The 26876-nt window shown below is 33.5% G+C and overlaps 1 protein-coding gene across 7 annotated transcripts in view; it reads right to left on the bottom strand.

Annotated features, from left to right (window-relative positions):
* The window catches only part of MPP7 (membrane palmitoylated protein 7), a 227991-nt gene that overhangs the window by 10473 nt on the left and 190642 nt on the right, over window positions 1-26876 (bottom strand). For all 7 annotated transcript variants that reach the window (XM_031939802.1, XM_031939805.1, XM_031939804.1 and 4 more), the window contains 2 exons: window positions 24204-24374; window positions 9734-9814 (listed from right to left, as the gene is read on the bottom strand). In XM_031939802.1, the coding sequence (XP_031795662.1) occupies window positions 9734-9814; window positions 24204-24374 (252 nt within the window). The remainder of the gene's footprint in view (window positions 1-9733; window positions 9815-24203; window positions 24375-26876) is intronic.

Here is a 26876-nt window from a genome sequence, read left to right as displayed (position 1 = left end):
TGACTTGCATACAATTATCCAAGTAGTAAGGAATAGAACAAGGATTGGAGCTCAGTTTCTCTGATTCTCCCCACTGCACCAGACTGCTCCGCCAGTTACACAATGATCCACATTCCTGTTCCTTGATGCAGGTCACAGCTCTTGGCCTGGCCATTCCCTCAATCTTTAGTTAGACAATGGTAAGACTGTTTTTCACAAAGATACTCAACAGTAATTTAGACTATCCTCTCAACTAATTCATGTTAATAAATTTTACTGCAGAGGATAATATGTGAAACTAACCTATAATGGGGCCCTTCAAGCAAGGTGAATTCTATTTTAAGATTTGTAAATAAAAACTAAATAATTATTTATGTATAAATATATCATAATAAAGGAAAAGACTAGCTGAAGAATGATTTTAAAAATGATTCAGATATGACCTAATTTACCAAGTGAGAGTATATGTGAGGATGGTAATGTTATGTTTATCATTGCCATACATACGCAAATATATTTCTAGTACCAGTTTGATCAACTTTAGACAACTTGAATTCTCAGATTCTGGCATCATTTAGTATATTGTGCACTTTTGTTTCTGCCTAAAAACCAGGTGCAACAGAGATTTTTTGGAGCATATTTTTAAAGAGAAAAAAATCCACTGAGGCCATGTTTCATCTCAAGATATTGTGATCTTATAAAGATTATTCAAAAATTCATGTCTGGCAAACACTGTGGAGGAGCTGCTCAGAAGATAAACTTTTATTCAGCAATAAATTAAGTATATTATATTAAGTATTAACTTAAATATTAAGTTAATACTTAACTAACTCAAGGCCTATAGTTTAGGCATAAATTGTTAAAAGTGGCAAAGAGGTGATATTTATTTAGCTCATTGATATGACTTAATTCAAAAATTATTTATTGGTTATGTAATTATATACTCTCCACTAAAGTCTAACACCAATGTCTTATGCTGGTACGCAGGGGCCCCAGGGTTTTTGAAGTTAGATTGGTAAAGTATAAGCTTTGGCAATTTCTTCCAAGAAAGAAAAGCTGGGCCAGAAGGCAGACTTTATGTCTTATGTGTGAAAACTAGTCCAGCTAAAGTTTGGAGACGGTCATCATCAGGTTAACCGCAGGATTGTAGATTTTTTTGGCCTCAGTAATTACCAAGGCACTGAAAAAGCTGTGCATATGTGTAGGGCATGCCCATAACAACAAAACCAGAGATCTCTGAAACAATTATGCCCAAGGATCTGAGTTTAAAACTTAGCTAATGAGATAAGATATTTTTAAAAAATGCTACAACTTGAAATATGATCTATTAACTGGATGGTCAAAAAGAATTTCTCACTGGGTGGTGAGATAAGGAAGAATGATTCCTCTAAAGAAAAATCTATGAAAATGATGTTCTCTTGCTTAAAAAATATTTTTCACAAAGCTTTCCCAAATATTCTCTAAATGGGGTAAAATTACAAAGAGTTGCCAGATTTAACCTGATGGGCAGAAAAAGAATCATGGTACCTTAGTTAACAGGTCCATTTTCTTTTTCTGAGATAGGGTATAAGGAAGAAAGAGAGGTTAGTGATTTCTTCTGTGTAGGCAACTCCTGGTGTGGAAAGGCCCTCTACTGACATCTGCTGCTTATGGCATCTTATGGCATCTAAGAAGCAAGGTAAATGGACCATAGTCACATGACTCCTAGGCAGGTCTTAAAAACCAAGGCTTTTGGGCTCCAAGGCCAGCCCTCTACACATTATTCCAAGCAACCACGACCTCATTTTGTGTGTCTTACTTAGCAAGTGGAAAATTCAAATTCCATAATTTTTAATGAGAGACCCAGATGCTAGTTAATAAGTGATGGTGAGGAAAGAGTACATTAGCTTTGATAGTGAAGAGGAAATACACTAAAATCCAGGAATCAAGGGAAAGTAAAGTCATTGATTTGTATTAGAATGGAGTCTGGGGGTTTGGAAGGGCAGTGGAGAAAGATATACAGCGTGCAGCAGGCTGAGAGATCGTCAACTGTAGAAGACAAAATCAAGCAAAGTGTAAAATAGCAAATCAGATCAAAACTGCTCCCCATTAGTGACTGATGCACAAAAAAATCCATGACTAAGGGCTCTGAGGAACCAACAAGGGTTTACATGAGAAATATGTATTAGACAGATACCAAAGTATATGAGATATGATTCATTTTAATATCATTAGGTCACAGATACAATCCTTATATATTTGAAATGTTTGGGAGAGTAGAAATGGTCCATTGGAATTGGTATTAAAAAGTCTTAGGTTTGAGTCTCAGATCTGACACTTATTATCAGCTGGGTAAATTACCTACAAAATTAGGATAAGGATTCCACTCATTCACTGACTAATTAAGAGAGTTATGAGGAACAATTCAATCTGATAGATGTTTTATAAGCTGCTCTGCAATTTCTAAAACACTATACAAATGTAAATTGTCAACATTTTTAGTATGTTCTGTATCAAAATGTACATATATTTTGTAACAAATTCTAAAACCTTCAGACGATATAGTGATGAATACGTTGGAAATGTCTGAAATTCATTAAGTGATAACTATAATAATAGTAGAAAAGGAAATGGAATGAAAACATTAAGAAATTTTGGCCCTTGTTTTCTTTTTATGACAATCTTAAAGCAGAAAAATATCTTTAAAACAATACCAGGATAAGCACAAGGCAGACACTCTCAACGGCACATTTTTCTTTTTTGAATTCTTACTTCATCTAACTTGCAAAAGAGAAAACCTCTTCGCTTTTTAAGATCTAGAATTCAGGGGTCCTCAAACTACGGCCTGCCGGCCAGATGCAGCAGCTGAGGACAATTATCCCTCTCACCCAGGGCTATGAAGTTTCTTTATTTAAAGGCCACAAAACAAAGTTTTTGTTTTTACTATAGTCCGGCCCTCCAACAGTCTGAGAGACAATGAACTGGCCCCTTATTTAAAAAGTTTGAGGACCCCTGATAGATAATTCTTGAGACAATTAAAACCAAGGAATCTGACACAGCAGATTCATTCTACTAGGTAAGGATATATTTCTTTGCCTAATTATAATTTATGCTTTATTCATTTTACATGGAAATTCTGCATTAATATAATCAAAGCAAAAGTTTAGTCTCTAATTTATAACTATAATGCATTTGAAAAATAAACTATTATGTATTATCTCCCAAAAACACTGAGAGAATTGTAGTCTTCCAAAGTATAATTCAACCAAAATATTTCATAGAATCAGAAATATCAATTTCTATATAAGAAAGTATTTGCTCAAGTTCTAAGCTTTTGGAACAAGAACTTACTTTCTGACAAAAATTGCAGACAAAACTAGAAAGCATTTTGCCAGAAACTAGATATAAACTGACATCTCACACAATAAACCTAGATAAAGTCAAAATTGATACATGATTTAGACATAAAGGGTGGTATCATAAGCAAATTTGTAAAATGTGGAATATTTTATCAGTCAGAGATAAGGGATAGGATAGATAAGGGAGGAATTTATGGCCAAGCAATAGATAGAGAGTACTAAGATATTTAAAAAATGGATAATTTTAATTTAAAATGTTTTACACAAACAAAACCAATGCAACTTCATCAGAAGAAAAGCAGAAAATTGGGGGAAAATTTTACATCAAGTATCTATGATGAAGGCCTCATATCTCAAATGTATACAGAATAGGGTCAAATTTACAAGAATATAAGTCACTCTCTAGTTGATAAAAGGTCCAAAGGATATGATATGAACAAGCAGTTTTCAGACAAAGTAAACAAAGCTATCTATAGTCATATAAAAAATATGCTTAAATGACAATTGATTAGAGAAAGGCAAATTAAAATAACTCTGAAGTATCACTTCACATCTATCAGATTGACTAATATGTTGAAGACAATGCAGAAAAACAAGAATGCTAATGCATTGTTGGTGAATTCAACCATTATAGAAAGCATTTTGGAATGAAGTCCAAAGAAGTATAAAACTGTGCATATTCTATGACCCAGCAATTCCAATAGTAGGTGCCCCAAACAGATCAAAGGTCCTATATTTACAAAAATATTTATAGTAGCTCTTTTAGTGGTGGCAAAGAATTGGAAAATGAGGGACTACCCATTAAATGGGAATGACTGAACAAGTTGTGATTGTGATGGAATACTATTATGCTAAGAAATAAAGAACAGGATGCTTTCAGAAAAACATGGAAAAGGATCACATGAAGTGATGCAAAGTGAAATGAGCAGAACCAAGAGAATATGGTACACAGTAAAAACAAGAGTGCACAATGATAAGTGTAAAAGATTTAGCCATTCTGAGTAATAAACTGAGCCAAGACAATTCTGAAGGCTATATGATGAAAAATGTTCTTTTCTCTTTAGAGAAAAAAGTGATGGAATTTGAACGCAGATCAAAGCATACTTTTTAAAGCCTTTTTTTTTTAGTCTATATTTACTCTCCCAACATGGCTAAAATGAAAATATGTTTTGCATGACTATATATGTATACTCTATATTAAATTTCCTTGCCTTCTCAAAGAGGAGAGATGGGAGAGAGAGAATTTGGAACTTAATATTATAAAATAAATGTTAAGAATTGTTTTTACATGTAACTGGAAAAAATAAATTAAGAATTTCTAGAAAAAAGCATTTGCACCTAAAATTCCAAGTTATTTCTATAAAGGATAAAAATTCATATCCATTCATAGATATAAATCACCCTTCAAGATAAAGTGATATGTATTTCAATGGCCTTGTTTAGAATTCCCCAAATGCTGCCTTCTCTCATCATTTAGGCTAGAGCAAAGGTTCTTAAACATTTTTTGTGTCACAGATCCCTCTGGCAGTTTGGTACAACCAATGGATCACTTGTTAGAATAATGGTTTTGTTCCTCTTATCCATATCCTTCTGTAAATCCTTCATAAAGGGTTCATACAGTTCACTGGGAACCTAGGATCTAGACTTCACTCTGAGAAGTGCAGGATTGGGAAGGAATGTAAGGCCAACATTTCTGTGAAAAAGACATAGTGATTTTAGTGGACTGAAAAGTACAACATGAGTTAATGATAGGATGCCATGGAAGCCTCCTCCCCTTGTTACCCACCTCAACAAGCTAATACTTTTCTAAAGTTCATTAAGAAAAGTGATATCCAGATTAAGAAAAAGATTATACTCTTATACAGATGACATCTTGACCAATGGTGTCAAACTGAAAAAGAAATGGAAGCCATTAAACCATACATAAGAATTCCTATATGCCACATATTGCCTTAGAAAATCATGTATTGGGGGGAAGGATCCTGGGAAGATGGCAGAGTGGATCAGCAAATCTGAAGCTTTCCAACAAATTCACCTCTTGAAGGGAACACATACTGTGAAATATAAAGAAGACTTGGAGCAGAAGAGGGATCTTCCAGGGACAGAAAAGCTGAAGACCCCAGGCTGGGGATTAATCCTGTGAAGAGCAAACAGCTCAGGCTAGCTCCACAGAAATACCCAGTGGGATTCCCTGGGGCTAGCTGGCTATGGCTGGAGCCTCAGCAGGAATCACCGGACCTTTCACTTCCCAGACTGTGAGTGAAGTCCAGGATCTGAGTCCAGGAAGACTGAGAGAACCCTGGCTGATTAGGAAAGCCAGGCCCAGCTGTGCTTCTGAGAGGCAGCCCTGGGTCAGAAGGAAGCAGCACCCAGTGAGTGGGGGTGGGATGGGGGGAGGGGACAGGGACAATGCTGCCTGGAGGAGGGGAAAGCTCTTGGTTTGGGGATCCAGGCCAGAGAGGAGAACTGAAGGGAAGTTAAAGGCACCATTTCCCTAACTCTAGGATTAGAAGAGCTTACACCAATACTTCGTATTTAAAAAAAAAAACGAGCAAAGAATAAAGACCCCAACCAGAGAAACTTAATATGGAAACTGGGAAAATCAGGGTTCATCGTGAGAAAAGGACACTGAAGGGAAAAAAAAAAAAAATTCAAAGAGTATTATGAAATGGCTCCTTGCCCATAGAGAATTTACAGAACTCAAAAAAGAATTTTTAAATCAAATGAGAAACACAAAGAAAAAGAAAAAAAAAAAAATCCAAGAAAAATGAGATTATGAAAAAAAGGTAACCAACTAGAAAAAGAGATGCATAGTCTTAAAGACAAAATTAACTCTTTTAAAACTGGAATTGGGCAAAGGGAAGTCAATAAAACTATAAGAGACTAGGAAATAACGAAACAGATTCTAAAGAATGAAAAAATAGAACAATGTAAAACATAAGAAAGAAAAAACAGTACAGATCTAAAGAACACATCAAGAAGAGAAAATATAAGACTAATTGGACTGCTTGAAAGACATGACAAAAAAAAAAAAAAAAAAGAGAGAGAACCTTAATACAATAACACAAGAAATAACCCAAGAAAATTGTCCTGGAATGTTTAAACATGAGGGGAAAGTAGAAATAGGAAAAAAATCCACCAATCCCATCTTAAAGAGATCCTTTGTGGAAAACACATAGAAATATTATTGTCAAATTTCAAACCCCAGATCAAAGAAAAATTTTTGCAAGACACAAGAAAAAAATAATTCAAATACCCTGAAGCTACAATTAGAGTTGTACAGAACTTGTTAGGAATCACAACAAAAGACCACAGATCCTGAAATCTTATATAGCAGGAATCAAAGGAATCAGGCCTGCAGCCAAAAATATTTCCAATAAAATTATCTATAATATTGAATGAAAAAAATGGACATTCAACACACTTGAAAATTTTCAGGACTTTGTTTCAATGAAACCCAAACTCAAAAGAAAATTTAACATATAAGAGCCAATATCAGAGATTAATTTAAAGGAAGTTAACATGGAAAAATTGTTTATGTTTTTTACATGGAAATTAATACCAATGTTTAAGATTGACATCAGTAATTAAGTATATGCATATTGCTTTATGTATGTGTGTATATAGGTATATGTATATGTGAATTGATCTGTGGGTGATATGAATGTGTATGTGTGTGTGTGTGCTTACCTACAGCCTACTTGGGGGAAGTGGGGGTAAGATGAATGAGGGAAAAAATGAAGTAAAAAAAGTGCACAACAGAGAACAAAAGAACAACCTACAAGGAAGCAAAGAAAAGATGGACATTCATGAATATGATTTCTTCTACTACTATATAGTCTTTCTTGAAATGGAAATTTATTGTACTTTAATTCTCACTTAAATCAGTAATTTAACTCAGAAAAAGATTGGGTCACACACACACACACACACACACACACACACACACACCACAAAATCTATAAGAAATAAGGGGAAAGGGATGGGCAGAGGGGGAAACAAAGGGTGAGGAAAGAAGACAAGGAAGGGATCCATGGGACGACAGAGATTAAGTAATAGCAAGGCAAGTTAAGGAACAAAATTAAAGCAGAAAAGTTAGCAGGGACAGGAAACAAGGGATATACACAAACATACAAGGATCAGGAGTAGAATTTATTAGAAAAAAAATACATCGAGTAATCATTGTTTTTAGAGAAAATCAAACTTAAAGATTCAATCAAAAGAAAAATCTACATTGTATGTCAGGCATACTAATATTGTTTTTAGATGCATATTTACATATGGGTAAATGTGGATGTGTGTTTTTGTCTAAGCATATGTAGATGTATATGCATATTGCTTTATGTATGTGTGTATATAGGTATATGTATATGTGAATTGATCTGTGGGTGATATGAATGTGTGTGTGTGTGTGTGTGCTTACCTATAGCCTGCTTGGGGGAAGTGGGGATAAGATGAATGAGGAAAAAAATGAAGTAAAAAAAGTGCACAACAGAGAACAAAAGAACAACCTACAAGGAAGCAAAGAAAAGATGGACATTCATGAATATGATTTCTTCTACTACTATATAGTCTTTCTTGAAATGGAAATTTATTGTACTTTAATTTTCACTTAAATTCTGTGGGCTTTCTGTCTGACACCTCTGATTTAAACAAGTAGAAATGATTCTTTAAAAAATACAAAGACAGAACAAAGGAAATGGCAATGTTTGACCTGCTAAAATATTTGGCGGCAGTCTTCAAGAGTTTAAAAGGCAGTCATGTGAAAGAGGCATTAGAAAGGCAAAGCTAAGAGCAATGGGAAGAATTTATGGGACAGGTGCTCCCCATTTCCTCACAGAGATGCTAAATTGACAAATTCAGAATAGAAGTTGATAACATTTTGTTTTGGATAGGGACAACACGTGAAACAGTTTTGTTAGACTCTTCAGGTGAATTACACTGGTTGCATTTTTCTTTCTTAATAGGGACAAGGTATCGAGATAGGAAAGAAGAAGGCAGTTTTTTTTTTTTTTTTTGCAAAATGAAATGGTAAAATTTAATTGTAGGCTTTATGTATCAATTAGAACTATCCAAAATGGGCTGAATTATCCTTTGCCCTTCAGGGGAGCTCCTCCTTATATATCATCTCTTAAAAGTGTGAACTCTAATGTGTGAACTCTTGTTTAAATCAGATGTGTCTATCCATAACAGAATGGATTCTTGCTTAGATATAGTTTGGAATTAAAAGGCCTTTGAAGTCTCTTGTAACATTTAGATTTTATGATTCCTCTCAAAGAAGAACTAAATATTACAACAACATTATAAGGGAAACAATCTTATCTTCTAAGATGGAGTCTGAATTTAAAGATTTTTCACTTCAAAAAAGGAAAAAAATAAATTCATGGTTTCATTGATGATATTCTGAAACATAAAAATACAGATTCATTAATTCATAGGGAAATAGTAACCCTATATGGGTTAAGAATATTTGATACTGCCAACCAAAGTTGGCCCTAAGCTATTTCCCAAGTTTGCTAATTTCCCAAACACTAAGTTTTTCCTTTGCAGCAACTAAGCTATTAGAGAGGGAGGAACTAAATATATAACAATTTTTCAGACCAACCCTCCTTATTTCTTATCAGCCTAATTTCTAATCAATTATATAATAGAAAAACTGACTGTCAGTAAGAAAATCAAAGAGCAAAGTATTTGTAATTGCCCAGGTTTATATTTTCTTTCACATTCCTGTAATGTCAGCTACCCTGTAACTTACAATTTAAAAAGATTTGAAACAATTGTTTGGAAAAAAGTAGTAACAGAGTAACTTAGGGTAAAAAAAAAAAAAAAAAAAAAAAAAGAACCAGAATTTTATAAATATGAACTCTTCCACAATAAGAGAACATTGCTAATGGCAATATATAAACAGTATTTTTTATTATTGGTAGTACTATTTGAGAAAGCCAACATTTCAATTTAGCTTTTTAGACAGTTTTCTTAACATCAACATAGTAAGTAGTCAAATGACATTTATTCTGGAGATAGAAATGCTTCTAACATCACATTTCATTTGTAAGAATGCCTGTGAAAATAATACAGTTGTTATAAAAGAAAAAAATAGATGTAAAAGTGTACTGAAAAGAAACTGTACCACATTTGGAATCAAAAATTAGAAAAGCTCAGTTTAGCAGCACTCACCAATTTGTTAAAAATAAATTAAAGATAAATATATAACATATGAAGTCCTTTTAGTCTCTTTGCAGGTTTTATTCCTAAATAGAAACCTGGTGAAATGCCCTGAAAAATTTTAGATTTTGCCCAAAGAAATGATTTGAAATGAGATTTTATGCAGAAGAAAACTAGATTTAAGTATGAGTCAGAATGTTAGTAGAATTAAAGAGGATTTTTAATGGTTTGTTACAGAGTATGTTACTTACGCGGCACTGTCACACCATAATGTTGTGTATCACTGATCAGCAACTTTCGTTTTAGTTCATTTAATCCTACTCCCACGGGTCCTGAATAATAATGATAATAATGATGATGATGATGAAAATACAGACAAATCACCAAAAAATTTTTTCAAGATTAATACTTGCCTAAAGGAACATGATAAACCAAATGAGAAAAAAAAAATTAACTATTTTTGTGGGTTAAAAGTAACGACTATTTAACTTCTACTCCCTTAAACCAATTGCTTCAAATATTTGTTTCAAATTCACACAGCTCAGTTAAGTCACAATACATTCCCAAATGAATGCTACTCAAGAGAGCTTTGAAAATATCTACATAATTTATCGGCAGTTAATAGTTCAGATTTTTTGTTTGTTTAACTTCAATGCTAAGCCAAAGGAAAAATGGAAAAAGAAGGGAAAATTTAGAGAGAAGAATGAGGAATATCAAATGTTAGGATACTTTAAATAAAATGACCATCTTTTTTGCTCTATTTATTCTACAAATAAGTAGTAGTATAATGTCTGAAGAATAAAAAATGATTATTACATTCTACTAAAATAATCTAGACAATTCTAGATAATTTTCTCTAATGGAAAAACCATTATCACATAAAAGTGAAGAGAGACACAACCCAAATTTTCTAACATCTATATTCTGTAATTTTATCACCTAGGGAACCCTCAAACAGGAGGTTTTTTGAATTTGCCTTTAGTTAATTTTGCTATCACTACCTAAGGGATTTCCTCTTTAGATCTTATTCTTAAGACTTAATTCCATCTCCATGTGACCGTTTTATAATCTTCTTCCACTGTGAATCATCCAACTGAATTCCACAAAGATGTATTAAGAACTTAGTACATGTAAGGTACATGCCACTTGCAGTTGGCCATCATTCAGAGTACAAAAATACTCAAATGTATGTGAGTGAGTGTGTGTGTGTGTGTGTGTGTGTGAGTGTGTGTTTACACATATATATGGAGAGAGACAGAGAAAGAGACACAGAGACAGACAAGTTCTTCAATCCAATTTACTAAGAGGTTACTAAGCTCCCCTAGATCCTTATGACACATTAAGGCTGTTCTGATCACTGATATCTCGGTACATGGCTCCTCTGTTCTCCCTCCTGCCAAATTTGAAACTGGATTGCTTCACAATCTCCTGATGCTCCCAAAGCCATTATTTCTTTCCTGGAATTCCATGTCCAAAAGTTTTTAAAATTCTTCTTTGCTTTTTATTCAGGTTCTCCTACTTGAGGTTGGTTCCCTAAGTAGTTACCCTGCCAGCCTTTTCTTAGATTAATTTATAACAATAATAGTGATGATGATTCACATTTATATATTACTTTAAAGTTTTCAGAATATTGCTATAATCCTATAATGCAGATCTATTATTGTTACCATTTCATAGATGAGGAAACAGACTCAGGAGTTAATCCTGAGTGATTTCTCTCTCCTTCCTTTTTCCTGAGTATGATGCTCCTCTGTCATTTGGACAGAGGTGGAAGTGAAATGGCAACAGAAACAATGGATTTAGTTCAGAATACTAGGATTTGAATCTTTGTTCCACTATAAGTGGAAAATTGTTAGAAAGTCATTTAGCTTCTCTCAGCCCTAATTTCTTAATCTAGACAAGTAAGGTAATAATCATCATATAACTTCTGGACTGCTTGTGAAAAGGCAATGAAATAATGCATGGAAGGGCTTTCAAAACTGTCCAGCACTTACAAGGCAAGACATTTATTGTTAGCACTACTTTTTCCCCTCTTGGTGTTTTTCTACTGGCTCCTCTCTTGTCTATATCCTGTTAGTCAACAAATAAACATTTATTAATAATAATATCACTACTAGGCATGAATCCCAAAAAGATTTTTTTAGTTGTAACAGCTTTTCTCTCAAAGCAAAGAACTAGAAATTGAAGGGATGCCCATCAATCGGGGAATGGTTGACAAATTGTGGTATGTGAATATGATGGAATATTATTGTTCTATAAGAAATGATGAACACAATGCTCTCAGAAAAACCTGGAAAGTCCTCAGTGAACTCGAGTAAAGTGAAATGGACTGTGTACAAAGTAATAGCAATGTTTTGGAATTGATCATCTGTGAATGACTTTGCTATTCTCAGCAGTACTCTGAAGGACTTCTGATGAAAAATGCTATCCATACCCAGAGAAAGAAATAATTGTGTCTAAGTACAGATTGAAACATGCTTTTTTTTTTTTAATTTTATTTTTCTGGATTTGGGGGGGGGGGGGGGGTGTGGGGAAGAATTGGTTTTTTTTCACAACATGACTTTTATGGAAATGTTTTACATAACTTCACAAGTACCTTCTCAATAGGAGAGGGGTGAGGAGAAAAGAGAGAATCTGGAACTCAAAGTTTTGGGGAAAAAAATCAAAAATAATAAAAAAATTTTTTATAAACATTAAGCACCTACTATATGCCAGGCACTGTGCTAAGCTTTGGAATATTGTTAATGTAATAATAGTAAAAATAAGATATTATTATTTAATCCCATTCTTTATATATGATGAACTGTCCCAAATTCCAATTCTTTGCAGACTCTAGATAAAGGTATTACCTACACATTTGTGGAATCTAAGATTGCTTCAGAAAACCTATTTTTCCCCTTGGTATTCACAGTTGGAATTGCTGTTTTTGACATGATGTTCCTGTACTCTTTTGTACTTTATGCAAAAAGCTGATTGATATATCATCATTTTCTTATTATTAGTTCATAGGAAGGGACCTTTAGTAGTCACCTGCCCAATCACCTTGTTTTACAAATGAGAAAACTGATGCTCATAAAGGTGAAGTGAGTAGTTCATGGTCACAGAGTTAGTTAAATATCAGAGGTGTTCTTCCTGACTCCATGTTCACCATTCTATACACTGTAATGGATTCACTAAATCATTTTATTTCATGCTTCTGTACACATTAATGTAAACTGCTATACTATTTGGGGGGGAGTGGAGAAGATGGTACTAAGGCCAAGCCAATTTTGCTAATCTTGTAGGCTACTGTTAGTGAGCCTTAGAAGTGCCTCTATGGACAAGATCTAAAATTGAGTAAATATTTTTAAACATTTATATTGGGATAAAAAATATTAGATATTTATATTATATAAGTTATACAATATATAATAAATGTAAACTTCTCCCCCTAAGGCAGTCAGCTGATCAATAAATATTTATTAAACATCTACTATGTAGTAGCAACTACTCAAATCCTGAGGATGCAAAGAATGGCAAAAGACAATCCTTGTCCTTGAGAAGTTCATAGTCTAATGGGGAGATGACAAATAATTGTGTACAAATAAGCTCTATGTAGGATAAATAGAAAAAGATCAACAGACAAAAAGTACTGGAATTAAAAAGAATTGGAAAAGGCTTCCTATACAACATGAGACTTTAGCTGGGATTGTAGACTTTAAAAAAAAAAAAAAAAAGAGAGAGAGAGAGCCCTAAAATTATTAGCATCTTAAATTCCCAACTAAAATCTGCTTATTCAAATATAATTTGTTTAGAATATTAGAAAATATTATTTAAAATATTAGAAAATTATAAAAAGATTAATTTTGGGGGGACTGGAGGTTGGCAATCATAAAAAATTCAGATTTGTCACAAAGTCTTACTTTAATAAGAAGAAAATTGCAATTCCTAAGCTTGGTGTTAAGATGATAGGAGATAAGGCTTCTTAAATATAAGAAATATCAGTAATTCTGAGATTTCATCTCACAAATATTGGGGTAGAAAAAAAGGAAAATAATTGTTGAAGGAGCTGTGAAACAATGGACACACTGATGTTCTTCTGATCACCTGGTAGTGGGTTACAAATCATTCCAAAGAGCAATTTATAAGTATGCACAAAAATTTTATTAAAAAAGGCATACTTTTGGATTCAGCTACACAACTATGAGGTCCATATCCAAAAGAGATCAAAGAAAGAGACAGTCCTTTATGTGCAAAAATATATGATGTCCATCAAGTAAAGAATGGCTGAATAATATGTGTATTATGAGAAATAAATAAGTTGTTTTAAAAAAGATATGGAAAGACTTACATAAATTAACGCTAGAACTAGAAGTGAACTAGAACTAGAAGAACAATAACATATAGTATTATTAAAGTGAACAATTTTGAGGATTTTTATAAAATCATGAAGAATGAAATGTGCAGAACCAGGAGAATGACATATAATAATAACAAACCTGCATGAACAACTTTGAAAGTTTGAAAAAAAAAAGAAAACTTTGAAAGTTTTAAGAACCATGATCAATGTAATGACCCTTTGTGATTGCAGAGTAGCAATGATGAAACATGCTATCCATTACAGAGAGATGACTGATTCAGGGTATTAATGACAGACACATGTATGCACGCATGTTATATCACTCTGCATGTACCTTTGGAGAAATTTGTCTTCCTTAGCTATGCACATATGTTACAATAAATTTGTTTTTCTTTTCTTTTTTCTCCAGTGAAGTGTCGGTAGGAAAGAAAATGAGTTTCTGTTGATTTAAAAAAAATAGAGAAGGGAGAATACTATACAAATGTGAAATGTTACATGCATTTTTATGTGAGATCATTTTATTTTTAATTTTACTTATGTTTTAGTTTAATAGAAAAGACCTCTCATAAAACAACAATATTTGTGATAAAAAAAAAAAAAAAACACATCATTACTGCTTTTAAAATGTGTGTGTGTGTGTGTGTGTCTGTCAGTCTCAGAGGGGGGAAAAAAACATTTCCAGACCAGACTTAAGGAAAAAGGAGCCATGATAAGTGATACAAGTTTTGTTCAATATCTGTAATATTTCATCATTTTTAATATTATGAAAAACCTATGAAATAAGTGAGTATATACTGTCTGATAAAATAAACCAGATATTTATAAAAATGCATATTAGCATCACAGGGGGGAGGCTTTAGAAATCTTCTAATCTAAACCCCTAATATTACAGATACTAAGCACTACGCAAAGTATTGAGAGATGATTACCACAAGATAGTAGTCTCAACCTGGGTAATCACTCCAGCAATTTGGTGAGGAAAATGACTTATGAGAAACAATAAAAGGATAATATAAGATAGCATATTGTGAAAGTGCCCTGATTTACATGGTGCTCTAACCAAATAAACTGTTTACTGTCTAAGATAGACATCAACAATTAACTTACTATATTATTTCAAATAGAGCTACTAGTTCAATATTAAAGGAAACAAAGTTTACGACTTATTTCCCAAATCAGGAGATGCCCTATTTATACTATTATTTTTAAGGCAACATTGTCTAAACATCACCTACTCTCAATCTTTGACAGAAATACTAAATTTGACAACAATACATAAAAAAATTTCATAGTGATTTTATTCCAGAGGCAAGATTACCAGTATATCATTTGAATCTCTTAACTAAGACATTACCTTCAAATTATGTTTTAAATAAAATATTCTATCATTAAATCTATTAAGACATTAATGTATGTGAATTTCTTTTTTTTTAATTCCCATTGCTCAGCACCGAGCCTGATGCATAGTTTGTTGTGTAATAAATGCTGACATTTCATACCTCCTATATTCATATTGAAGCTAAGTCAATAGTTATCAAAGGATTACCCTTTGTAAAAGAGGCATAAATAAACCCCCAATTCATGATTCATTAGTTTCCTTTCATCCCTGCCCCAGACTAACTGGATTTTACTTTCTAGCCATTACATCCTCTCTATCATACTTCTTCCCTTCTAACCTCCCTCCTTCTCTAGCTCTCTTTGGTATGTATGTGTGTGTCTCTGTTTTTCTTGTTTATGTTATCTATTGTAATGTTCAAATTAGCTTTATATTTCTCAAATGATTAAATTCTCATCAATTCTCTTAGAAAATTACTATATTTTGTAATAAATTTCACTCTCAGAAATGTCTCTCAATATTAATGCATATTTTCTTTTTCTTCATTTTGTTCTGTAACTTCTAGCTATAGTCACTTGGGCAACATTAAATACATTCTTTGATTCTTTGGTGTTTAGTCCCTTCAGATATTTGTAGATGGCTATCGTATTTCCGTACTAGCTGTCACCTGGCCAAGTTCTACATATTTAGTTCTTTCAAGCTTTCCTCATAAGTTGGTCCCTCTGGGCTCTTAATCATTCTTACAGTTCTGGTCTGAATACTCTCCAGTTTGTCTACATCTTACTACTGGGAAGGTGCTTAGATCTGAACACAATGTTTTTTTGCAATATAAGGAATTATATGTTAAACTCTACCTTTTAACAGTCTATGAATTAATCCACTAGCACATATGCACTTATTAAAAGTACATAACAGTCTTACCAGCTTAAATCTACTGAGAAATACATGTCATTTGGACAATTAATTAAAAATGAGAGTTTTTCATTTTTAATTTTTAGCCCTTTGATCAGAAATCCTTGAATGAAATACATGTCTTATTTTATAATATCTAAAATTAGAATCTTAGGAGTATAGTACATTTAAGTCATCAATAAAAATAAAATAGGAAAAATTTGATCTTGTAATTTTCATTTAAGAAATTACTATCATAAAATATCTAAAATTAGATTCTTTTAGCCTACATATTTTCATTCTAAATGAAAGACGAATGTCTTAGTTCTATTTATACCTACACTTTCAATCTTCCCTTTCAACTAGGAGAAGGATTGGGAAGTGTGGTGGTGGAGGGGTGCCTCTGGCATACATGGCAATGTTTTTTTCAAACCAAAAAGAACTCTGCTGTCTGTCATCTTTATTGCCTCATTTTTTTAATACTGTTCTGAAATAAATATGAGAACTGTAGTGTTTTGATTGCTTCATTTCCAATTTTTTTTCCTTTTTCTATCCTGAAAATATGTAACTGCTTACGCTTTGTGACAATACTTAATTATCACTGGCAATACAAGTATATTTTACTAGTATTTTATTACTATATGTTTCCTGAAAGTAATGCAAAATTTATAAGCCTGAGTGTTCTCTTTTTCCCCAAAATGTGGCCAAGAAAGGTGTGAATATTTTTCTGATAATTAAATTCTTGGCCATACACATTTAAAAACAAAAAAAGGAATAAAAGGGTGGGAAACTTCCCTAAGACCAATACTAGCTTAGCAATGTGAGTTGTCAGAATTTTGAAACTAGTTTGATGAAAGTTTTGCTTTTAGCATTAACTTAAAATTTTTCCAACAGAGTGACACATTGCTATTTGTGAGAATAGTTTAACTTAAGTCATTTATAATTATTGAAGTTCTAATAAAACCTTTATTTTAAAAAAGGATTATAAGGAAATTGCCATAGACAATAATTATTTGTAAAGGAAAAGCATAGACACTTATACTTTTTTCTCAAGGCTGAACCAGGTAAAATAATTCCATACTATTTAATGTTTTTCATGTTTAGTGAGGTCTCAATTTTAAAACAGTATAATGTGTGGTATCCTGATTATAGAATAGAAAACATGCAAATCTGGAAAGAAAAAAGAGTATCTAAAAGATATTGCTGAAGCAGTACTTTGGATCACAAGACCAGAACCATATTTCTTATGTCACTTTCATTATAATATTAATGACAAACTTTTTTTAGCTATGAATAATTTTGAAAACTTTCCCTTAATATTAAATAGTATATCACAGTATAACATATGAAACACTTCTATTTTTACTCACTATCTATCTTTGTGCTTCCTGGAACTACTATTAATGTGTACTGAGCACAGAAGGATGAATGCTACTGGCACACTTGCAGCTTTTAACATGTGCTCACTTCCACTGTACCTATGTTGCTTAACACTGCTAGTTTTTCCACATTTCACCCAAGACATTTTTATGGTATTGGCCAGACTTAAGCTACTCTTAATATCCAGAGAAAAACATCAGAATTACTGAAGTCTGCAATAAATTTCTGAACTGCTTTTGTTACTGAAAAAGCACACTTTCTTCATCTGATTTATTGCAAACCAAATCAAATGAAATCTCTAGGTATTCTGCAGATCAGACAGATGTAATCTGTTATAAAAAGTCTACTTATCACACTAAGACTGCTCTATTTGTTGATATAGGTGTAAAATTAACTCAACCATGTTATTACATATATTTGACCCAGAATCATACAATGATCATACTAGTGGGTGGCTGAAATTTAGCATTAGAGAAAGATAAATCTGTTTATTAAACTAAATTTAAAGTGTTTTTGATTCAAACTATATAAAAACACAGCAACTTAACAGCTCATAACAAATCTTGATAAGAGTCAAATTTCCCTTACTCTGCTACTTTTATAACAGAGGTAATACTATGCTAATGAAGCATCAAATTATATATTAAGGTAAGCAAAAGAGAGAAAAGGAGAATGCTGAAAGAACTAAGTTCTTCCATAGTTGCTATTTAGAGTGAATTTGCAGTATATGTGTTTCTCCTGGATGAAAAGGCCCCTAGCCACATCTGACCTTTGTTTCAGGTTACAGACAGGCAGAATCTGGATCAATGAATGAGTAAAAGTAAATTTGGATCTATCAGTGGGCAAAAAATAGACATGATAATAGACCTAATTAGTGAGAAGGCACTTCATAAACTAGGAAAGTGCAGGACAGACTGCTGGACTGGAAATCAGAAGGGGGCCAGTTCTTATCTCTGACACTTCCTACCTGCATAACCTTTGGCCAAATCCCTCACCTTCTGACTTGTGAATCTGTAAAATGAGGATAATACCAATAATGACAGGTTATGAGACTTAAATGAGATAACACACAAAATGTACTCTACAAATGCCAGTTTTCCATGAAATAAGAGAATGAATGAAAAAAAGGCTTAAGAAAGTGTATCTGATATCTTGATAATTCTTACTGAGCTTGTATCATTTAACATTTCTCTTGATCACAAAAATATGGTGTGACCCAGATGCTGCCATGGATGGAGTTGGCCACAAGGAGGCCTAATCCTGCCTCAGTCACTTATTATAATCAGCAATGTGACCCGGGGTGAAGTACTTCATCTATCTCAGCCTCAATTTATTATCACAAAATGATAATATTTATACCCATCATACAGGGTCATTGTGAAGACCCAAAGAGATCATATGGGTAAAGCACTTGCTGAACTTGAATGTGTTCTATCTGTGGCTATGATGGAGTGGAGACAGACGGACAAAAATGAGACAGTCTCTACCCTCAAGAAGCTTACCGACTAGTCAAGGGAATCTGTGTAGGTGAAGTCACAGTGAAGATGAGTTCAGCCACAGGAAGTCAATTTGTGCTGATCTGATTACAGTTCTCAGTAAGGATGGCTGGGGTGGCGAGCCACGCGGGGTGTCAAGCTGGCCTAGGTGGGTGAAGTGTACCACTCTTTGGGATCACATGGGACCAGGAGACTAAAAGGGCTTTTGGGAACAGTGCTGAAAGAAACCCACATCTTCCTTTTAGCTGGAAGCTGAATTTGACCTACACTTTTTCCTGTAGTTCTTTTTATTAAGTTGTAGTTTTTAAGTTGAAAGGTGGTAAGGAAGGACAGCTAGGTGGCACAGTGGATAGAGCACCAGCCTTTATGTCAGGAGGACCCCAGGTCAAATTTGATCTCAGACACTTAATATTTCCTAGCTGTGTGACCCTGGGCAAGTCATTTAACTCCCCCCCTCCCCCGCCAAAAAAAAAAAAAAAAAAAAGAAAAGAAAGAAAGAAAGGTGGCAAGGTACAGTAAATGGAGAGCTGGCAGATTCAAGTCCTGTGTCTCACACATCCTGGCTGGGTGATCCTGGGTAAATCACCTGCCTTTTTTCCAGGGAATTCTCTCAGACATTACACTGCAAACAAAGTACTAATCTGAATAGGTAGAAAGTCACAGACCTAGTCCCCATTGCTATCCTTACCTGTAGTTCTTATTAAAGCACACGGAAGAACAAATGTTCTCATAAATATGTATTTATTTAAATTATTTTTAAAAAACAATTTTCACATAGCATGTAATCGTAAAATGCAAGTGAAATTAGGGCAGAAAACTATTTCACGTTCAAGCAAAAAATTTTTAAATATACTGAAAGATTTATTATTTTTCTTTTCATGGCTTATAACTTAATAGAATAAGTCAATTTTTCTCAATATCTATAAAATGAATTTTAGGTCTATTATTTATTAGATTTAGCAATAAAAATTATTGTACATTTTTGGTGTTTTTAATTTTACAAAAAAATTCTGTTCAAGTTATGATTGGTATTTTAATTTTTAAAGAATACCAATTTTTACTTTAAAAAACTCAACTAAAGACACTAAATATACAACATAATTCTATGATAATATTGTTTAAATGTACATCTTAACAAAGAAGGAAATTTCACTGAAAATGTAATGGGACAATATCTATGTGGCAAAAGTGCTATTAAATTTTTAAATTTTTGCATTGTGTGGAACAAGACATTTCCAAAACCATGGGAAAACTAAATAATTCTAATGAAAATTTAAGGTTCCCCATTGTCCTGTTTTTTCTCCAAGTTAATATACTCAGTTTATTTTTATTTCTTGGGCATTAAACTAAGCTATAAAAATATATAGAGAGAAAATATATGATGAAGACAAATGGCACTGTTTTCTACTTGTTCAATAATATTTATTTATTTCAAGACTTTATTTTCAAAACATTTAAATTTTATTAGATATAATATCAATTATCATCTCTATTATAAACTATGAAACTAAATGGCCACAAAGTAATTACATTCCGAGGAAAGGAGCCAATTTTTTGGGGGGGAGGGAAGGGGATATGTAAGGTAGGAGTTTATTTAAAATTTTGCTGAATGGACAAAGTTCACTAATGTTAAAATAACTCACAGTAACCCAATAGGAATTGCTAACTGAACTAGAAACAATATAAGATTCTATGCCATTGTCTTCAGTGCCTTATTACTCATAAATAATACTTGTTCCTGTAAATAAGTGCTATATAACTAATCCAACTTTGTAATTTCTATTTTACTAAGTTGTAAATCTGAGTAGTAAGAACACAAATGCTGAAACTTTGAAAACAAAAATCCTCTTTTCTTCATTTGGCAAAAAATATCTATACTAAATACAAGTAGATAAAAAATTTGGAGGCTTATAGATTTATTATTATATTTACATATCACAAAAGCAATGAATCAAAAAATCAGAATCATATCTAATATATTTCAAAAAAACTCTATATGTGGAAAAAACTTTATGAGCACTGATGCAACAGAAGAAAGCAAATATATGTAATTTTAAAAGACAGATTTATAAAACAAGTCCAGATGTCACTGGATTAAAAATGTATAATGTAATGCTCTGAAGAATACCTGAAATGGAATGAGAAACATTCTAATCATCACTTTCTGACAGTCTAGGGCTGACATTTCCAAGTCTTACATTTGCACAGGACATTCCAGATTTAGGGAGTCTTTTAAATGCTTTAGCTCATAGGGTAAGCAACAAGTCTGCTTTACTTTTCAGTTTTTTAATATTATTTTGCATCCTCTAAATTCAATGAAAGCAGATATTGTTAGTTGCATAAGTGCGATTATCAACCTTGGAGTTACTAATTACATGTAAGAAGTAACCAAAGATAATAGAATAAGAGACCCTTTCTCCTATTGAGATCACTAATGTTAATGTAGAGACATTCAAAGGCCCTCTATAACAGAGGTTTCAAACTCAAATAGAACATAAAGATCCCTGAGGACACATACTGACTTAAAAAACCACAAATTAACATTACCTATATTCTACTACACTTTTTTGGAGGGTGGGAGGGAATAAATATCTTCCCATTACATTTTAATAAGGTTCTGGCCAGATTCAAGAGTATTTTGGATGCAGCCATAGTCTTCATATTTGACATTCACATTCCACAATTAGGGGCTATCATAATCTTTCTCATTTTATTATTTATTTCCTCATGCTATATGCTCTAAATAGACAGTGTAATATTTATTACACAGTGTTAATATTTATTAAGCAGATTTCTTCCCTCCTTCCTGCCTCCACAAACTCCTACCTGTGCTTTCTATTTCTTGCTCTCAGAACTGTCATCAAAATATTTCCAATAAGTGCTGGCTACCTCTATTAGAAAAAGACGTATGCAATTATTGCCAATGGGTTTTTACTCCTCTCCTGATGACCCTCCTGACTCCCCCAGACTTTTTTCTTCCATGTTCCAGGCACATCCTCACCCTAGAAGCTCATTCCACCTCACACTTGGAAGTGCACCCTCTGCCCCTGTGGCTTTTCCCTCTTAGTGGCTGGTTCTTCCCAGTGGCTGGAGGCCCAAGGTCAGTCATGATTCCTCCCCAGGATGTATTACTGATTTTCTCAGTCTTTCTCTATAAGCTTCCCCTAATTTTCTGTTTCCTTTTACGTGGTGTCTTCTTTCATCTGAATTCTAACTTCTAGGATCAATTAATCAATCAATGAGTATGAAGTGCCTATGTGTCAGACACTGTGCTAAGTGCTGGGGATATAAAAAGAGGCAAAAGGCAGTCCCACCCTCAAGGAATCTACAGTCAAATGAGGCAGATAACATACAAATATATGCAAAGCAAGCTCTAAACAGGACAGGTAGGAAATTTAAAATGAAAAGCACTGGAATGAAGATGGGTAAGAGAAGTCTTCTTGTAGGAAGGTGAATTTTAGATGTGACTTAATTAAAGGAAGTTAAGGAGGTCAGTAGTTGGAGTAGAGGAGGGATGACATGCCAGGTCTGGGAGATGGCCAAAAGCCAGTGTCACAAGATCCAGAAGTATGTGATGGAAGACTGGAAAGCTAGGAAAGGGCTTTGAACGCCAGAGAATTTTGTATTGGATCCTAGAGGTGATAAGGAGCCACTAGACCAGACCTATACTTTAGGAAAATCACTTCTGTGGCTTCTGGATCAGAACTGGGAGAGGCTCAAGGCTGGCAAATCTGCCAATAGCTACTGCACGTGAAGGGATGAGATCCTGGGGTGGTGGTGGGTTGGTGAGAGTATCAGAGGAGAGAAGGGGAGTGATTCTGAGATGTTGCAGAGGTGAGCTTGATAATAGTTTTGGTATGGGAGGAGGAGAGAGAGATAGTTCTGAGAATGAAAATCCAGGATGTCTCCCACGTTGTGAGCCAAAGGGATTGGGGGGACAGTGTTGTCTTCTGCAGTAAGAGGGAAAGTGAGTGGCGGGGGGTTTGTTTGGGACATATTGTGTTTTAGTTATATGCTGGACATCCAGTTTGAGAAATCTGAGAGGCAGTTGGAGATGTGAGACTAGAAGTTAGCAGAGACTGGGCAATAAGGGAAGACTGCGAAGCCAGCTTGTTTTTGTATTCTCAGCCTTAGCACAATCCCTGAAACGAGGTAACTGCTTAATAAATATTTATTGACTTCTTCTTGACAATATGTTAGTGTTAATGTTAATGAAGAAGAGGGGTTGTTAATTCTAGCACACTAACTAGCCCTGCTAGCATACCTGTGAATTTGTCCAAATATCTAGGAAAATAATTTAAAGTTGTAAATCCCCCTAAATTCATAAAACTCTACTTGGCTTTTGACCTAGTAATAACAATTCTAAGCATATTCCCCAAGTTGATCAAGGATGTAGGGAAAAGTTCCATGTATATGAAAATATATATATTAACATTTGTTATAGTAGCAAAGAACTGGAAGGAAAATGAATGCCCACAGATGAGAGATAATTTGAACAAATTAATAAAATGTCAATGGGCTGCAAAATGGTGATTATAAAGAATGTTGAGAAATTTGGGAAGATGAACTCCTAAAGAATAAAATAAGCAGGGCTCATTTACAACAGTGAGTTCAATAGTGTCGAAGAAAATCATCAAAAGACTTCAGGACAAGAGCATAGTGGCGATATGTCCTTCCACCTCTCAGAAGAAAAGTGGTTGCACCACAAATATGGAACAGGACCATGAGTTTTCAGATACAGCCAATGTGTTGTTTTACTTTGCTTCACTGTACTAAGTCATTACTAAGGTAATTTCCACTAGAATGGTAAGAAGAAAGTAATTGGGAAGAAACAGTATTATTTTTAAAGCATCAATAAAATATTATTTAAAAATTTAAAGGAACAACAATGTCAAAAAGACTCGGTGAAACTTTTTAAAAGGAATATATCCTTTGTTATAAGGTTGAAAAAAGACAATTTATACTTTGCAACATATCAAAAGTACAAAATAACCAATACTTTTCCAACGCCTGGGAAAACCCAAACCAAATAGATTGCGGGGAGGGGGGAGACAAAAGGGAGGGGAAGGGGAGAGAGAGAGAGAGAAAGAGAGAGAATGAAAAACAATAGGTTTATGCTTATAAGTATGTAAGATGCTTGTGGTCAGGAATTATTCTTTATTTTTGTCTTCCCATGCTCGGTTTTTAGAAGCACATCTTATAAACTACAGGTGCTTAATAAATAAATGCTTGTTCAGTTTATTTCTTATTTCCTCAGAATTAAACAAAAACAAACTTACCAACCAAAACAACTAGTCTGTATTTCTCATTGTTTTGTCGCCGATATGGTGAAACTTCTTCATATGTTGGAACATCTGCTGTATCATACTGATCGCTCTTCTTGCATTCATACATAGACTTGTTTGTCTTCTTATCTTTTCTACTAAGACGGAAGCTTCTTCTAAATCCAGCTGCAATTTCAAAAAATTATTTGTATTTAAAAACATAGAAAAAACTTCAGATTCTGGAAAGAACCAATTACTACATTGTCACAAATGTGTTGATATGTAATGGCAACAGTCTAAATAATTTCACCCAAATGATGCTTTGGAAAAAAATTAATACTTCATTTATTTATACAGTTTACATTATATTAGTCCTTAGCCACAGTACATCTTTTTCAGTAAATCAATATACAACTGAATGTACCAAAATAAGTTAAGAATACTTTAATAAGTATATTAGTCCAACCATTTACAGCTCTGATGTTGAATACATTTAATGAAAAAAAAAAGTTATACAGAAAGAAAGGGACTTCAAATATTTAACAGGCACATAACCTCTTTTCCATATAGCCTAGATTACTTTATAGTATGCATACAATAGTAATAACATCATTGTGGAATAGGTAAAATGGATAACTTCACAGAGAAAAGAACAGAGACAGGGAAGTTGAAGTCATAGAATGCCGATGGCTGAAAGAAATCAAAGTTAAACAAGTCTAATGAGCATTTAAAATCAGTTTTAGACTGTTTAGACAGTTTAGACTCTTTTAAAGTACCCAAGAAAAACATTATTTTAAAAGGACTCTCTACATCTACTACAGTATGAACATATAGAAACTTTATGATGAGATTTACTACATCAGAATGTTGTAGAGAATAGAGTGCTGGACTTATAGCAAGACGACCTGCCTCAGATACTTGCTACCTTTGTGATCCTGACAACATAATAAACTTATTGCAAACTCAATGTTCTCATATGTAGAATGGAAATAATACTACTACATAACTCACAGTGTTGTAAGGATAAGATAAGATGATAACACATAAAGTGCTTTTCAAATTTTAAAAGTTTTATACAAACAAATCAAGTATCAGTTCAACTTTAGAACATATGAAATTTTTTTCTTGAAATTAATGTTACTATACTTATCCTTTTTGATTCTTCTCTTTTGAATGCAAGCATATCTGGTAGTAAAGCTGAAGAATTTCACTGGTTGGTATGAATTTAAATTTAAATGAAGGTGGGCGAATAGGTTGTGGAGTGAATAGAGCACTGACTCTGGAGTGAGGGGGACCTAACTTAAAATATAACCTTAGATACTTGACACTGGCTGTGTAATCCTGGGCAAGTTACTTAACCCCAAATGCCTTGCCAAAAAAAAAAAAAAAATTTATGAAGGGAGGAGGATAATGCAATAATATGTTCAAGTCATTAGCTAGAACTCAAAATAAAGGAAGCTTTATGTGTATTTTTAATTATTAATGATTAAAGGTAAAAGTCATATTATTTGAATAATGAATTACAATCTAACACATTCGAACAGAATTACTAAAATACAGTGAAAAAACGATAGCCGATTCATTCAAAAACGGCATAATGATTTTAATTCTGGATCACAAGGAGTCATTTTAGATTCCATGAAGATAATCAAATGATTTGGGATAAAGATTTATGCATAAAACAGTCTCAAAAGAAAGCTTTTGAAGATAGGGATCTCAGTTTGGTAAGGTGATTCAGGAAAACAATTTTAGCAACACAAATATTTGGGAAGATAATCATAGAACTGGATTGGAAGTGGCAAGATAGAAAGTTTTTTTGTATAACAACTTTACCTCTCAGAGAAAATGCAGAGTAGCTTAAAAATAAGAGAAAATCAATGTGGGGGTTTGATGAGAAGAATTATACTGGAAAAAGAGGAAAATAATGATTGTTAGAAAAAGGCCATCAAAACAAACAAAAGGTAGGATGGCAAAAAGGGAAAGTACTGAAAGGCAGGTTCTCATTTTGGAATCAGGGAAACTACTTTGCAATATATAAAGGAATGAGTTTCTGGTGATGTAGACGGATATATGAAAGGACAGTGATAACATGGACAAAAGACAAGAAATCATAAAAAGAAAGAAAATAGGAAGAAAAAAGTAAAATATGAATTATCTAAAGTTGTAGAAATTTATTTTGTCCCCTTCTCTTGTCCCATTATTTTAGTTCCATGAATGATGCCTCATTCTACTTATGCTCAATCTAATACAGTTCTGACAAGGATGTATCATGGAGTCCCAACAGTTTATCCAAAAGGCATTCTCTACTTTGAACAATCAGGGGAATCTGGAATCAGAAAGTGGAAGGGCCTTTGTAGATTCACCTAGTCCTATTCTGTCACTAGGTTTTAAGTGACACACCTACAGCAGGGCCTTAGGGGCAGAGACAGGACTGGAATGATGAGTTCTTGAACCCAGATTCAGTACTCTTTTTATATTTACCTTGTAGCATTTTCACCAGAGGTACAGAGTCTGCTACCTTCTTCAATGGATGATAGTTCCAGACAACAAGTATGGGTAACCAATTAGGGATTCTCATTGTCCAACTACCATTGCCACTCTGGGGGAAAACTAAGAATGAGAGAATGGAACTCTTACAGTTAAGAGTTTGGGGAGGTTCTGAACAAAATGATTACAAAATCAGATTGA

Source organism: Sarcophilus harrisii, chromosome 5 (genome assembly GCF_902635505.1).
Source record: "Sarcophilus harrisii chromosome 5, mSarHar1.11, whole genome shotgun sequence".
Lineage (NCBI taxonomy): Eukaryota > Metazoa > Chordata > Mammalia > Dasyuromorphia > Dasyuridae > Sarcophilus > Sarcophilus harrisii.
The sequence above is the reverse complement of the archived record's forward strand: the minus strand, read 5'-3'. Positions and strand labels throughout refer to the sequence as shown.